Genomic DNA, 16,845 nt, shown 5'->3' on the forward strand with positions numbered 1-16,845 from the left:
TGCGTTGATAAAGATAAAACAGACAAGGGGACAAGGAAAAACACATGATATGACTCAGTTCCTCTCCTGAACAATCATGAACCAGAGAAATTGAATTAATTAGACAGAGTAGTAGAAAATACCTAAAGCCAAAAACAGTTACAGCCATGTCACAAAAGAGAAGTGTCTTGGAATCCTTAAACTTGATTTCTTGGTACTTTCATTGTCCATGTACAGTGTCATACTTGAACATATCCTTATGTCTGAAATATATATATATATATATATATAACATAAAATATGATCATGAGAGGAATTCATTCCTCTTCTGAATGTGTTAATGATGCTTCATGGTTATAACTTCTTTTAATGAGCCTAGTCACTCTCGCTTTTATTTTTATTTTCATTTATTTATTTTTTTTAGTTTCTTTTGTATTTTAAAATATTTATTTACTGGAAGCAAGAAAAAGAACCCAGATCAATTACCAATGCACAGAACAACTCAGATAGCGTTCTTGCTTGCGATGGTCATTCACTATGTCGACTATCATTTAGGTGCTAAAATAATTTGTTCATTACCTTTAGAATATTTTACAAAACTTAAAAAAATAAATAAATAAGGGAAAATTGATAATTCACTAACGATCATATAGAATTCCATATTACAATAACCTAATTGGAAGATTTCGGAAATAATGTAGAATTTGCATCAGCCTTCGCTTCGCTTAATGTTTCCTTACACCCTCCAAGTTGCCTGCACTTTGAAAGTTGGGAAGTCTCCTGTTGTTGGCCTTGCTGCACATTAGACGACCTATAACAAGCTTCAACAATGGGGATTTCAACTTCAAGTGGAGAATATTTGAAGAGAGATCTGAATTGTTGAAGGAAAAACAAAGAAAAAAAAAAAAAAACTTTCTGATATGCCACTAGCGAGAGATCTGAAAGGACTGCACAAAAAGAATTGAGATTGTGCACTAGACCCCAGGTTCAGATGACAAGCAGAGGAATTTTTTTATTATAGATCGTTCTTAATTAGAATTTCTTCTTCTTCTTTTTTCTTTTTTTCTTTTTTCTTTTTTTTTTTTTTTTGAAAATCTAATTTGCATTTTCTCTGAACAAATTGAAATGGTAAGTTTACTATACGAACCGCAATATTTTGAATTATTCAAAATAAACATTTTAGTTGATTAATAAAATACACTTGCAAAAAAAGAAAAAAAAAAAAGTTGAGCAAGAAAATGCAACATGGTTTCATCCAAGAGTCATAAAAATATTAAAGATAATGGTACAAAATAATCTATAACCAAAATATTAAAATCCACACCACCGTTCTATAATGAAATCACGACGCGACACTTCAAATGTGGTTAAATGAAAAAACTGCATCAATAAATCTTCATAGCAAGAGTTTCAATTTATTCATACAAAAAAGGGGGCGTCAAAGTCCAAAGTTCAAACCCATTGAAAATTAAGTTTTCTACCATAGAAAGGTCATGTATAAAGTAAGATTAGTAAATTCAAGCTCTATCACTTTTGAATATAAGCTGTGGGAGTGGTTGAAGAACCGGCCCAGACACAAGTTCCAGCCATGGTGAGAAAATCTTTATCACCCATCCAAACCAGACATCGTTCGGAAAAAATCTTATGGAGAAGACAAAACACAATGCAAGCCTAAAACGGTCCAGCCCAGAAAACCCATTGCACATCCCAAGATCAAGCCCATCAAATCCAACCTTACAATCTTAGCCCGTCCAATTCTAGGCCAATGAACAGCCTCATAACTCAGGCGAAATATGATTTCTGTTCTTTGTTAAAAAAAAATATCTATGTTTTAAGTTTCTGAATGAAAACAGAAAAATTATAAATTATTAGCTATCAATACATAAGCTTTAAATTAGTAACTCTAGGGGAGGAAAACAAAAAAAAAAAAAACTAATGCGAAAAAGTGGTTTTGAAAAGGTTCTTACTAGAGTGGAGATTCATTCCATTCCCAAAAGTTCCATATCCACATGACGTGGCACATACTTAGCATTATCCATTAATCTTTTCACCATCTGATTCTTTGAATCCATCGATCACCTCCAAGCTTTCCCAAAAACAAAGCAATTCTTCTATCTGAAAGAACCATGTATCCAATTGATATTTCAATCACCACTCCACATCCATAGCCCATCACTACTATCTTCCAGAGGTCAAACTCATTTGTTTGCTCATGCACATCACCTTCTTGATGTGCCTCATCAATATTGCTGCATGTTTCGTTCAATGGAAATCCACATAAACCCGGGTTTCCACGTACGAGGTACTGTCGAATGTCTCAAAGTGGTTCCCTCGAGGAATTGGTCCAACCAATCTATTTGCCAATTGTTGAGGAATCCCACCAACAAACTGATTTGAGGAGAGGTCTAACCATTCAAGTCCGCTTAGGTTTGCAAACGATGGAGGAATAGAACCCATCAATTTATTATGAGAAAAGTTAAGGCCTTTGAGTGATCTGAGGTTCCCAAGCAATTTCAAAATCTCTCCCTCAAAATTATTTCTGAAGAGATCAATGGTAGTGAAAATAGTTTGAATTTTCACTAGTTCAATAAAGATGCCTTTCATCTCCACAGATACAGAATCTTGGTAATAGTTTTCTCCCATATATTCCAATTTAGTGGTATTTGCTTCCATCATTGCCATCAAACTTCCAAAATATTTTACTGGCAATTTACCACTGAACTCATTGTTGGCCAGGTCCAAAATCCGCAACTTTCTGAAAGGAAATCGAGCCATGGGATTAGCAATGGAGCCATAAAATTTGTTGGATCTCAAAATAAGAACCTGCAGCATTGGAAGAGACTCCAACCAGTGGGGAAACATACCATTTATATGGTTGTTTCCAATGTCCAAAACCTCCAACTTCTTACAGTTGAGCAAAGATCGCGGCAATGAACCTTCAAATTCATTTCCATTCAAGTTCAGATTCCTTAGTATGTTTTCCTTTGCAAATACTTTTCTAGGAATTGTTCCATGAAACTTATTCATTCGTATATCCAAAACTGAGAGACTGCCACTTAAATTTCCAATACATGGAGGCAGTTTCCCACTCAAACCATTATTAGCCAAATCAAGAACTTCAAGGGAACTAAGGTTGCAAATCAGTGAAGGTACCTCCCCCATCAGTTGATTGTGTGATATAGAAAAGACTTCAACGGATGGTGGTGGAATTGGAAGATGTCTATGAAGGATGTTGGAGTGAAGATCGAGAAATTGCAGGTTTTTCCATGGAATTCTCTCTATATTTGTCAGAAAATTGTGAGAAAGATTAAGATAATACAGAGAATATAAATTAGGCAAAATGCTATGGTTTGCCGAGTGTTTGGAATAGATAGAACTGAATGACGAAAGTGTATTTAATGAAAGATCTAAGTTAGTGAGATTCACATGCTGAAAGATTGATATTGGAATGCACCAATTTAGTTTGTTGTTATTTAAATAAAGCTCAATCAAAGAAGTTGTCTGGAATTCCCGGATGTGACCAGTGAATTCGTTATTTCCAAGGTATAAATACTTCAAAGATGGAAGAGCAAATAACCAATTTGGAATTGTTCCATTTAGCAAGTTATCAGATAAGTCAAGCCGTTCTAAATTCCATGGAACAGGACCGAGTGATTTTTTTTTTGAAGAATGAGGTGAGAGAGAAATTTGGGTAGAATTATAACTATCAATTTTAGGAAGTTCACCTATAAAATTGTTACCTGCAAGACTTAAGTAAGTGAGACGCTTTGGATTAAAAGACGACCATGGGATCTGGCCACTGATATTATTATTGGAGAGGCCTATGGTTACCAAACAAAACAGGATATGATCCTATTAACCTGCAGTTGCTAAGGTACAATCCGTCCAATGACTTCAAATTTCTAGTTGGATCAAGTATATCTATTGAGAAATTTGTTCCAGAAAGATCCAATATCCTGAGTGAATAGCTCCAGTTATATTTAGGTAGAGAATTTAAGTAAAGGATTTCGAGTTTTGGTAGGTGGAAAATGGTATTGGGTGAATTCCCTTGCAGCCCACAGTAAAAGAGCAAAGGGATATCAAAGAAGATGACAAATTCATCAAAGAAGCAAAGATCAATACGAGACATATCAACATCAGCCAGAGTGAGGTTTTGGAGGTTGGTTAGGTTTGTGACAATTCTTTTAGAGGTAGATGTGTTTAGTCTCAGTTGTTGATTTCCACTATAAACTTCAAGTGTTTGAAGCTTAGATAGGTAGGATATTTCGAGTGGTATATCCCCTGCAAAATTAGCAGACCAGACTTCAAGGTGCAACAAATCTGTAAGCGTACCAAATTCAGGGGGAATGGTGGAGCCTCTGAAATCATTGTCCAATGAGAGGATTAGAGTCTGGAGATGGCGAAGGAGGAAAAGGCTGCTGTTGGAATGAATAATTCCCCAAAGCATGCAGCAAGTAAGATCGAGGCCGATCACATGACCTGTTATGTTATTATAGGTGACTCCGCTCCATCCACATCAATCTGTGCCACTCTCCCAAGAGATCCCCCAAGAGATTGTTGGAGGAGAGAAATCAGCACACAAGATAGGGTATGATCAATGGAAAATGAGTTCTTGAATTGGAGCAAAGCTTTGCTGTCGTCAATGTGACACGATGGAAAGGAAGGAAACGGAGGAGGGGCAGAGGATAGAGGTATTGATGAAGAAGAGACAGAGGAAGAACTAAAAAAGAGGAGGATCATATAATAAAGCCATGAAAACCAACCCATGATCATTATTTTTTATTTATTTATTTATTTTTTTTGCTAGTGTGGCTGTTGCCCCAGGCACCCCAACCCATGATCATTATTATTACTGACAAGTGTAGCTAAGAAATAATCCTTTTAGGACTAGCAATAATGGGCTTAAATATTAACTAATACTCTGACATTTGAAATATGTGGGTATTTATAAGAATGCAAGTCTGTGTAACCGTATGACTTCCCTGTCCATGCATGTAAAGTAAGAAATTAGAAATTTGATTTCCATATTTCTGCAACAACTTTTTGATATCTTTTTCTATAGGTGACCACTTTTCCAAATTACTTTTTGACTTTTCAATTTGTTTTCTTTTCCTAGGTTGCTTTATGGAACGAATAGGCCAATATGCATGCTTACGAATTAGTGAACCAAATAACACGTTATCGAATAGGCACATATGCATGCTTACGAATTAGTGAACCAAATAACACGTTATAGTTATAGTGATAATAATTAATAGATGGTTTATAAAATCTACATATATAACATAACATTGTACGAAATAACAGATGGTTCATAATACCCTTTTTTTTTTTTTTTTTTTTTACTGAAAAATGAATCTACTGCATATATATATATATATATATATATATATTTAATTGTCGTGTGTATATATATATATATATATTCAGTAAGTGCAGTTGTCGACATCTAAAGCAATTTTGTTCAAGATTTGGTCAATATTATACTACACTTTTAATGTTTCCCCTTTTTTTTTTTTTTTTTTTTTGGTTTTTTAAATGTCCATATTCAGGTGGTCCATAATCTAATCAACAAATCAACCAATTTGGAATTATTAGTTGACCAAAACTGGAGTAACAGATGTGTTTGATTAAGATATATATAGACATATCTTAGCTATACATATATATATATATATATGAATAATTTTTGGATAGTAAATATGGAAAGAAAAGATTAAAAGATTATAAAAATAAACTAAGAAAACATGGAAAATAAAATAATAAAATGTATTTGTTTGTATATAAGTTAGAAAGTGTTTTTTTGCTGAAAAAATTTACAAGGGTCGACTAATACTTTCAAACATTTTCGGATAACATATGGGAATGAAGTGCAATAAAAACTGAAATGTAAGGAGGATAAATTATAGTATCCACATATAAAATGACTGATCTGAAAAAAATTAAAATAGAGGAGACTATTTTGTAATTTACTTATATTTCTTGTTTCTACGTGTCTTAAAAAGATGGAGATCAATATAAGATAACTATTTATACTGAATTAATGGAGTATTATAGTAGGCTTGCACCAATTTTACTCTGGTAGGCTTACATGAATATATTATGGTAAAACTAGACTTTGTCTATATAGCTATATTCACCTATAACAATTATAACTGAGTGACGTTGATGTTTATATTTTGTTCATATAAACAGAGTATTATTCCATTTTTCTGTATCTCAGTTATTAGATGATTAAAAATCCAATAACACGATAAGAAATCAATTGCAATTTGGAAGATGACTATAAAGACCTACGAATCAATTCGGGTTATATATATATATATACTAGGTTTGGCCCACGTGCAAAAGCACGTGTATTGATATGTAATAATGTTAGTGTTATTAATCATAGATTGTTTTATACTAATTATTATAATTATTATTTTCAAAATAAATAATTTATAATAAAAATCCATAATATTTGCAAATAAATATCAAAATAAATAAATGTGATAATTTACCTGAAAATAATCATATCCTATCCCTTTCTTTCATTTGTTCACTGCTTACTCTTTTTCTCTTCTTAGATCTCCAATTTGTTCTCGTTTTGGTAGCAAGAACTAAAAATAAAAAAATAAAAAATAAAAAATAAATTTTTAGCAATGGTTTTTTGAATTCAGTCATGGAAAAAAGAAAAAATCCGACTTTTTTTATGTAAAAACATCGGCTATTATGTATAGGTTTTTAACGATATTTTTTTTTAAAAATATCGCTAAAAATGTTTATAATAACTAATATTTTTTTTTAAAATATCGTTAAAAGTGTTTATAATAGCTAACGTTTTTATTAAAAAGTGTTGGTTTTTTTCTTTTTGGCAATGATTTTTCAGAAAACGTCAAAAACCTATTTTATATTTTTTTTTATTTTTTGTTCGTACTGCCAAAAGTGCTTCAAAATATTTATTTATTTCTTTTTTGCTTGAAATATATTGCATTTAATTTTTAAAATTACATTGCTAATATTATAGAGGAATAAATCAAAATTAAAAAGCATTTTTTTTAATTTACTAAAAACAAAAGATCATTTCAATTAATACAATTTTAGAAGAAAAATACCAATTTTATGAGAAAATAATGAAAGCATATTGTAATACCAAAATTTAAATATTTTTTTTAATTGTTTTTTGGTTCTTGCTGCCAAAATTGCTTCAAAATATATATATATATATATATATATATATATATATATATTTTACTTAAAATATATTGTATTTAATTTTTAAAATTACATTGCTAATAGTATAGAGGAATAAATCAAAATTAAAAAGCATTTTTTTAATTTACCAAAAACAAAAGTTTATTCCAATTAACACAATTTTAATAGAGAAATATCAATTTTATGAAAAAATAATGAAAGCATATTGTAATACCAAAATTTAAATAAATATATATATAACTTATTAGTTCATGTTAAAAAAAAGAAAGGAAAAAAAAGCAGCTTTTAGTTGCTGTCTTGTGTGATGTGTACTATTGAGATGCCATAAGTTTAAGTATATGAGAAGCTATGCCGTGTCAGTGTAATTTCAAAGTCATCGATTAGGAACTTTGTATTTAATAGAAATGAAATATCTATTTTATCCTTGGCATACTATTGTAGAATGAAACAAAAAAAGCATAGATTTGGATAAATGAAATTGTAAAAAAAAAAAAAAAAAAAGAAGTAAAAAACAAGGAAAAGAAAAGCCAAAACGCACGAAAAGCAGTTGTTTTGGAACCATTTTGAACAGTAAAACATGACCAAAACTTGGGAGTGCTTCTCGCTTATAGTATTGACTAAAGGATATATATATATACATATACAAATATCTTTGGTCTTCGTAAAGTCCATTTCCATGTGTCCTAATCAGTATGTTTCTGTTTGTTACCTTTAATTGACCAACTGCTATAGTGAAAGTTGCCCCGGCTTGACGGGGTTGCTGGACTTCATAATCAACTAACAACGTTGCCTAGTTTTTGTTATCGTTTGATTAACATTAATCCCCCCCCCCTCGAATTAGGTTGTTACCTTTGTTAAATAGGATACGTTTATGTTTCAAATGATATAGTTAGGTTTTTCTTCTCACAACGAAGTTTTAAAAAAAAAAATTACTAAACTGAAAACCATTTCAAACAATTTATAAATTAAGTGATGTGATTCCGCCCGAGGCCGCTCAACCGATAACCCGCTGGGGTGCTGACTCGACACGGATGAAGACTAGGCCAATCAAAAGAGCTCAAATTAAGAGATTTAAGGGCAACCTGGGAGTATTTATACAGAGGTTAATCAATCTCAACAGAGCTTGTTCATACTTGAAGATACAAAGCCTATTCGAAGCATCCAAGTGGTGGAAGCCGATACGGACCCGGGTGACGGTTTTGATACATTTTTGGAGTCCGGGAAGCATGAAATGGTTCCAATGCTTTATGGGTTCAATACATATGCCTAAGAGGTCATGGAATCAAGTTAAAGCAGCCTCAAATGCAATCAAAAAGGGCTTGTACGGACAGCCTCAACAATTTGGCCGAATTTGCTGTATTGCTTGCTGGCTTTACTGTATTTTACTGTTTTAGCCTTTTCTTATTTTTCCAAGCATGGGCAACGTGTGGGACTTCATATTCAGCTTATTTGGCATCCTACAAAGCATCTAGAAGCTGATTTGAAGCTCAAAGAGGTCAAAGATTGATCAAAGTCAACTTGATCAAAAAAGCTAGTATTTTAGTTTCCTAATTTTATTCTACTTTTTGTTTTAGGAAACTACCATTATTTTTAGTTTCTATTTATTTATTTTCTGGACAAATAAGATTAGGAAAGTTATTATTTTATTATTTTCATTGTAAATTAATTAATTCCTAATTCAAAATAAAGGAATTAATTAATCCAAATTAGATTAGGAAAAGGAAAGTTTCGGCCAAGGTAGACTTCTTCATTGTGTGGCCGGTTTTTCCTAGGGTTTTTAGGGTTTATTTTGTTTCTTTAAAAGCCTATTTAAAGGCTTATTTTTCATTAATAATAAAACTTTAAACTTTGATTTGATTAAGAAAATATTTGTGAGATTAATTATCTCTTTGTTCTTTGAGAACACCTAAAACACCATTAGAGAATTGGTTGTTTTAGCTTGACTTATCAATAGGTTTTCCATCCCCTATTGTGGCGTCTACATTATACCAAGGTTTCTAACCACAGGTTGGTTAGGGGTTGAGGTCCTTTCCATTAGAACTTGAACTTAATTAAAGATCCGGGCTAATATAATACGGGTTTAGGAGCAGGTCGTCCTAGGTTCGTATCATTAAGGCTTATTAATTATGACAAACATTTTTTTTATCATAATATTATTATGTATTTATGTATGTTTAATCTCTTGAATAAAAAAGAAAAACAAATTACCTACAATACCAAACAAAGGGTTATACGACCAATTTTTGGATTAGGAGTTACTAATATATGGCTTAACTTCACTCCATAAGATTAAGATTGATTTCACTTTACCCAATTAACCATCCCGCGTCCTTAGCAATATTGGAGCAATTAGTGAGCTATATATAGATCCAACTTCCAATATGGTTGCGAAATTGGTAAATATACACTGTATAGGCTTAAAACTTGAATGATAATATTGTTCGAATAGGGTTAAGCTAACTGAAATAACATTCAATTCAATTGAGGTTGAGCTACTTACAACACCCTTGGTTTCACATTTCAAAAAGTAAACATTACTCAATTATAGAGGCCCATGGAAAAATTTTGATAAATTAAGTAAAAGCTATAGAATAAATTAAAGTCCATGGTTTTGAGTTGGAAACAAGGCTACTCATGCTTTTTTGAAGCATGGTTTGAGTTGTAGTGATCACTTACAAATTTGAGCTCATGTCTTTTGAATCAAAAAATAAATAATAAAATAAAAAAAGAAATTGTTTCGGATTGCTCTTATCTAAGCATGCTTAATTTCGAAGTTCTTTCAAATCCTGAAGCCAACCGCTCTAAACAGTGTCCTCGCTGGCACACTTTCAACTAGGTACAGGCCTTGATAACATTTGTAACACCCCTCTCCACTAGTGGACTTGTCACTCTTTGTCAATATTGTTCTCAATTTAGCCACCGCACTCGGTATGAAATTTTTTGTTCAAAGATTCCAAGGAAATCACCCATCCTAGGATTGCTCTCATCTGAGCACATTTAAATTTGAAGTTTTTTTTTAAACCCTGAAGTCGACCCCTTAAAAATGTCTCGGCATTATGAGAGTAACTATTATTATATTGAAATCATCCCCTAATCTATACCTGAACAATATAGGATTGGACACTAGATAACATATCAGTACCTCGCATTCACCCACATTGGTCATCACATATTGTGCTTGAAAGATTTTTTTTTTCTTTTTTTTCTTTTTCTTTTTTTGGCTTGGTTCCTTTACACATGGAAAGTGGAAACCATATATGCTTAATGTTTGTGTTCTGTTGGGTAATTCAGTTTTTGTCTACAATTTTATGAATGGGGTTGGGGATCTTTGGTTGATCTTGAAGCCAATTATAAACATGAGTCATTTGATTTATAATGATGGAATTCTGATTAATAATCTTGCCATCATTATAAATATTAGTAATTTTGCTTTACTCTATTTAGTTTGCCTGATAATCTGCGCAGTTTGTCTGATTCTTAGGTAATAGGGTGGCCAGTTTTCCTTTTTAAATTGATTTTCACAAAAGTTGATGAAGCTTAGCATTGTTTAATTACTAGTTAAGTTACTTGTTTATACTGCTGATAAATTTTTGTTTTCTTGTGAGTATATGTAAGACTGTGAATGCGAAAGATAATCAAAGGGTATGTTCATTTTGGCTGATCTCCGATTAGGTGCAATTTGCCTGATTCTTATGTAACAGAAATGTATCAAGATATTACATTTCTATGTTTTAGTCCTTGTCCTGTTACAAAGTGTTGGATTTGTATGACCATGAACTTGTAAACTCTGTGCAGGTATAAATATAGATATTATAATAATAATAATAATAATAAACAAAAAAAACATAAAGAATCTGATACCATGTGATTCGTTGTTGTTGCAGCATTCATTGCCTTCTTGGTCAATCACAAAGATTCATGAGCCAAGTTTGTTTTCCGAAATCAAGCTAGTACATCGATGGCAAAGTTCTTTTTTGAAAGGGGTTTAGCCTTTGAGTACAGTCCAACAAAGTTCCATCTTTGGGTTAAAGCAGGAGTGCATTTTCAATTTCATTATGATCAAAGAATATGTTGAGCATATTGTGTTATATTGCTTCAATGTAGGGGTTCAGAAAAGATTTGTCCAGGTTTAATAAAGTGTTAAGACAGAAGGGGACCAGCCATCAAATAATAGAATTCAACGGTGTCTCTTGGATATATACAATTGAGGAAATAGTAATTGATTTCTTCTCGAATACTGTGAGATGCATTACATATATTATGATTTTAATTGAGTAATTGTTTGTGTTTTCCAAATGCAAGGGAGTGACTTAACTTGATGTTGTGGCAGAAACATCTTCCCCACCAAACACCTCAAGCTCTTGTGCAATTGAGGAAGGAAGAACTTATTAGCTAGAGGTGAGGTAGAGTTAGAGAAAGGAAGTAATTGGATAGTGTGAAGAATTAATCCTCAAGAGCTGAGGAATTCTGAAGTTTTGTTATACTTCAAACATTCGAACATGTGCTCAAAGTCAATGAAAGAAAAGAGAGAAATGATAGCATTTTTCGAGCTTAAGCAACTTAAGTGGAACGATAGCGTTTTGACATGCTTGAGTGGCTTAAGTAGGATGGTGATGTTTTAGCGTTAGGCACGTTTACAACTTAACAGAATCACATGGATAACATGTAAGGTTGTTATGTTGGTTGTGAGAAAAGTTGAAGGCTATTGGTCCACGCCAACAATTCTCTCCATGTCAGCTCAAAAACAATTATATAAATTATCTTCTTCTTCATCTTCGTAGAACAAGATTGCAGAGTTACGAAGATATACAAAAGCTGGTTTTTCAGGGTTAAAGAGAAAAAAGTTCAGATCTTTCTTTACTGTTTCAATTTTTCGAGAGGTTCTGTAGAGTAAATTGATGTTTCTTTGTGAAAACATTGTGAATGAGCTGTGTGAGGGCGTAAAAGGGCTTACAGGTTGGTTTGGGTGTTCTATGTGTGGTTCACCATTGTAGAATCTGTTAAGCTTGTGAATTCCTCATTTCATAGTAAAAGCATAAGCTTAGGACCTGAGCACGAGGATGTAGGCAATTCTTTGGCCAAACCTCGCTAAAATTGTTTATGTGTTTGATATTTTTCATTCTTGCTTTTTCTGAATTCCACAACAAGTGGTATCAAAGCCTGTTTTTCTTGGTTCGTTTGAGTGTTTTTAGAAAGATTCTACTGTCGGAATCTTAGGCTTCTTGAATAGTCATCAATGGTTTCAAAGATAGAGGTGGAGATCTTCAATGGCAAAGGTGATTTCCTACTGTGGAGGAAGAAGATGAGGGTAGTTCTTGTTCAAATGAAGGTTGCTAGGGCCATAGACGGATCGTTTCCAGCAAATCTTCCAGAGGACAAGAAGGTGGAAATTGATGAGATTGCTTTTAGTACCATTATTCTCCATCTCTCTAATAATGTTCCCAGGAAGGTAGATGAGGTAACAACAACCTCTTAAATGTGGCACAAACTAGAGAAACTTTATCTGGTAAGGTCTCTTCCAGATCGTATTTTGTTACTTGAACAATTTTTTGATTTTAAAATGGACACTTCTAAAGACTTAGACACTAATTTTGACATGTTTAATCGAATAATACTGGATCTTACTAATTGTAAAGTTACTTTTAGTAATGAGCATAATGCAGTAATTCTGTTGAATTCTTTATCTGAATCATATAGAGATGTCAAGAATGCCATAAAGTATGGTCGTGATTCTCTATCCTTGGATATGGTAGTTAGTTCTTTAAGGTCTAGGGACATAGAAATGAAGTCTGAGTCAAAGGGTGAAGGGCTTAGTGCCCGTGGTAGAAGTCAAACCAGAACCCTAGGAAATGCTGACACTAGAGGCAAAAGTCGTGACCATTCTAGATCTAAGTCTAGAACTAAAGGTTGGAAATGTTATTATTGTAAGAAAGAAGGTCACATAATGAGAGTTTGTTATAAGAAAAAGAAAGATGACAAAAGTAAGAACCATGAGAGTGGTGATCTTGCTCTTGTTTCATCTAATGAAGAATCTGGTGAGGTTCTTGTTGCTAATATTGAACAAAACAAGACTAAATGAGTTTTAGACTCGGGATGTTCATTCCATATGTGTCCAATCCTTGATGTTTTTCAGTCTTATAAAGATTGTGAGGGAGGATAAGTTCTTTTAGGAGATTATCACTCTTGCAAAGTAGTTGGAATTGGTAATGTACAGTTCAAATTCTATGATGGCACTATTAGAACCTTAAATTCTGTGAGGTATGTTCCTGGTTTAAGGAGAAATTTAATTTCTCTTGGTATGCTTGATGATGCTGGTTCTACTTCTAAAATTGAGAACGGAAAAATGAAAACATCAAAAGGTTCTTTTGTTGCATTAAAAGGTGTTAAGAAAAATGGTTTATATGTTTTACTTGGTGAAGCTATTTTTAATTCTTACAATGCTTCTGTTCATACTCCTGTTGATAATACCATGTTATGGCATAATAGATTGGGGCATATAAGTGAAAGAGGCTTGTACTATTTGCATAAGCAGAATGTGTTTAGTAAGGACCAGATAAGCAAACTAGATTTCTATTAAAATTGCATTTTAGGTAAACAACACAAACTTAGTTTTAAATTAAGCACAAATAGAGCTAAGTCTGTGCTTGACTATGTCCATGCTAATCTCTGGGGTCCTACAAAAGTTTCCACTCATAGTGGAAATAGATACTTTATGTCCATAATCGATGATCATTCTAAAAAAGTGTGGTTATTATTACTGAAGTCAAAAGATGAGGCTCTCAGTAAGTTTAAGGAGTGGAAGTTGTTGGTTGAGAATCAAGCCAACAGGTTTATGAAGGCTTTAAGGACTGACAATGGACTTGAGTTTTGTAATATGGAATTTGATAACTTTTGCAAAACTCAAGGTATTTAAGACATAGAACAGTGAAACATACTCCTTAGTAAAATGGGGTTGCTGAGAGAATGAACAGAACTTTGTTAGACAAAGTAAGGTATATGTTAGTGTCCTTAGGCTTACCAAAGTTGTTTTGGGGTGAACCAGTGCTGACTGCTATGCACCTTGTCAATTTGTCTCCCTCTACTATTTTGAACTTTGAGACACTTGAGTTTGTTTGATCAGGGAAGTTACCTAACTATGGTGACTTGAAAGTTTTAGGCTATGCAACATATGCACACCAGTAAAAAGGGAAACTTAGTTTAAAATGTGTTTTCTTAGGGTATCCTCAAGATGTCAAGGGTTACAGACTTTGGGTGAGAGAGACTAAAGGTTTTAAAGTCATTATAAGCAGGGATGTTGTTTTTAATGAGAATGTTATGCCTTGCAAGATTACTAACAGTACAGGTGTTGATGGTGAGCAACAAATGGGGACAAGACAGGTAAAGTTACCTGCACCTGGAGTAGATACATCAGATCATCGAGAAAAAGGTGCCTTAAAGGAGAAAGAACCTGAAGTTCAACATGAATGAAGGAATATCAGTACATACAGAGTCAGATTTAGATGATGAAAATAAAAAGCAACAGACTATTTCACCATAAAAAACAATTGCTTCTCCTGGATATCTGTTGACTCGAGATAGAGCTAAAAGGAAAGTGATACCAAGTAGAAAATACAACTATGCTGATTTTATTGCCTATGCTTTGGTTGGTTTTTAAAGTTTTTCAGATAATGAACCTAAATATTATAAAGAAGCTATGAAATCTACAGTGGCAAGGAAATGGAAACAGGCCATGGATGAAGAAATGAAGGCACTGCATGACAATCATACTTAGGATTTGGTTTTAGCTCATTCAAATCAAAGAATTAAGGATTGCAAATAGATCTACAAAGTAAAGGAAGGGTTGACAAAGATTGATCCAGTGAGGTTTAAGGCAAAGTTGGTAGCAAAGGGGTTCACACAGGTTGAGGGTGTAGATTACAATGAAATTTTCTCACCTGTGGTTAAGTATACTACCATTCGAATCATGCTTTCTCTTGTTACACATTATGATTGGGAATTAGAGCAGTCAGATGTTAAAACTGCTTGCCTTCATGGAGATTTGGAAGAAACCATTTGTATGAAGCAGCCACAGGGATATGAAGCCATTAGAAAGGATGGAGAGCTTGTATGCTTGTTAAGAAGTCACTCTATGGTTTGAAACAATCACCAAGGCATTGGTATTGAAGGTTTGACACTTTTATATTAAAAGCTGGTTTTGCAAGGAGAAATTTCGATAGTTTCTTGTATTTCAAGGATGCAATGAGTGCACATGCTGTAGATCTACTTCTTTATGTAGATGACATGCTATTGGCAGGACCAAATGGGAAGGTCATTGATTCTGTAAAACAATTGCTCAGTTCTAAGTTTGATATGAAAGAATTGGGGCAGGCTAAGAAGATTTTAGGAGTAACTATTGTGAGAGATAGAAGGAATAAGAAAATGAAGCTTTAGCATATTTCATATATTCAGAAAGTGATATCCAAGTTTAATATGAATGAAGCAAGGCTTGCTAGTGTTCCCTTAGGTGGACATTACAAATTACCCATAGATCACTATCCAAGCACTGAAAAGGAAAAAGAAGATATGAATAATGTACCTTATTCAAGTGTTATAAGGTCTATTATGTATTTAATGATTAGCACAAGACCAGATTTAGCACATGCTATAAGTGTGCTCAGTAGGTTTATGTCAAATCCTGGAAGAAGCCATTGGGATGCTGTGAAGTGGCTCATGAGATACTTAAAGAATACTATGTATGAAGGATTGTTGTTTAAAAGTAGTCAAAATGAAGTTGAGCTGCTTGGTTATACAGATGCAGACTATGCTGGGGATCGAGATAAGAGAAAATCAATTTCTGCTTATGCATTTACTGTTTGTGGCAACTGTTTAAGTTGGAAGTTGCATTTACAAGCAGTGGTGGCTTTATCAACTACTGAAGCTAAATAAATGGTTGTGACAGATGCTACACAGGAGGCTATTTGGATCAAAGGGCTACTCGTGGAACTGAGGGTATTAGATAAGACAATTGTGATCTATTCTGACAGCCAAAGTGCTATACATCTCTGTAAAAATCCTGTGTTCCATAAGAGGTCTAAACACATTCAAATTAAGTATCACTTTATTCGTAATATGGTGGAGAGGAAAGAATTTATGTTAGAAAAAATACCAACTGAGCTTAATCCCATAGATATAGGTACTAAAGTCCTACCTTTGAGCAGGTTTAATTCATGCAAAACCTTGCTCAGAGTTGGGGTAGGTTAATGTTGCACAAGGTGGAGAATGCAAGGAAGGTTGTTAGAGTTTCTGCTATATATAGGCTGAGGAATTGTGAAGTTTTGTTATACTTCAGCCATTTGAACATGTGCTCAAAGTCAAGGAAAGAAAAGAGAGAAACGACAACATCTTTCGAGATTAAGCAACTTAAGTGGAATGATAGCGTTTTGACATGCTTGAGTGGCTTAAGTAGGACGGTGACGTTTTAGCATTAGGCAGGTTTACAGCTTAATAGAATCACATGCATAAGGTGTAAGGTTGTTATGTTGGTTGTGAGAAAGGTCGAAGCCTATTGGTCCCCACCAATAATTCTCTCCACGTCAGCTCAAAAACAGTTATATAAATTGTCTTCTTCTTCATCATCATAGAAAAAGATTGCAGAGTTACGAATATATACAAAAGCTGGTTTTTCAGGGT

The 16,845-nt window shown here is 33.3% G+C and overlaps 2 protein-coding genes across 2 annotated transcripts; one reads left to right on the top strand and one right to left on the bottom strand.

Moving 5' to 3' along the window:
* Positions 1 to 2,026: 2,026 nt before the first annotated feature.
* On the bottom strand, positions 2,027 to 4,426 carry LOC132799422 (receptor-like protein 32). The gene is made up of 3 exons (XM_060811237.1): positions 3,840 to 4,426; positions 2,279 to 3,355; positions 2,027 to 2,228 (listed from the first exon to the last, which is right to left on the bottom strand). Exons 1-3 carry the CDS (start codon positions 4,424 to 4,426, stop codon positions 2,027 to 2,029), a joined length of 1,866 nt encoding a protein of 621 aa, XP_060667220.1.
* Positions 4,427 to 15,645: 11,219 nt separating this feature from the next.
* LOC125424225 (secreted RxLR effector protein 161-like) lies at positions 15,646 to 16,101 on the top strand. The gene has a single exon (XM_048481042.1). It carries the CDS (start codon positions 15,646 to 15,648, stop codon positions 16,099 to 16,101), a length of 456 nt encoding a protein of 151 aa, XP_048336999.1.
* Positions 16,102 to 16,845: the final 744 nt, after the last annotated feature.

This window comes from Ziziphus jujuba, chromosome 9, assembly GCF_031755915.1.
Source record: "Ziziphus jujuba cultivar Dongzao chromosome 9, ASM3175591v1".
Lineage (NCBI taxonomy): Eukaryota > Viridiplantae > Streptophyta > Magnoliopsida > Rosales > Rhamnaceae > Ziziphus > Ziziphus jujuba.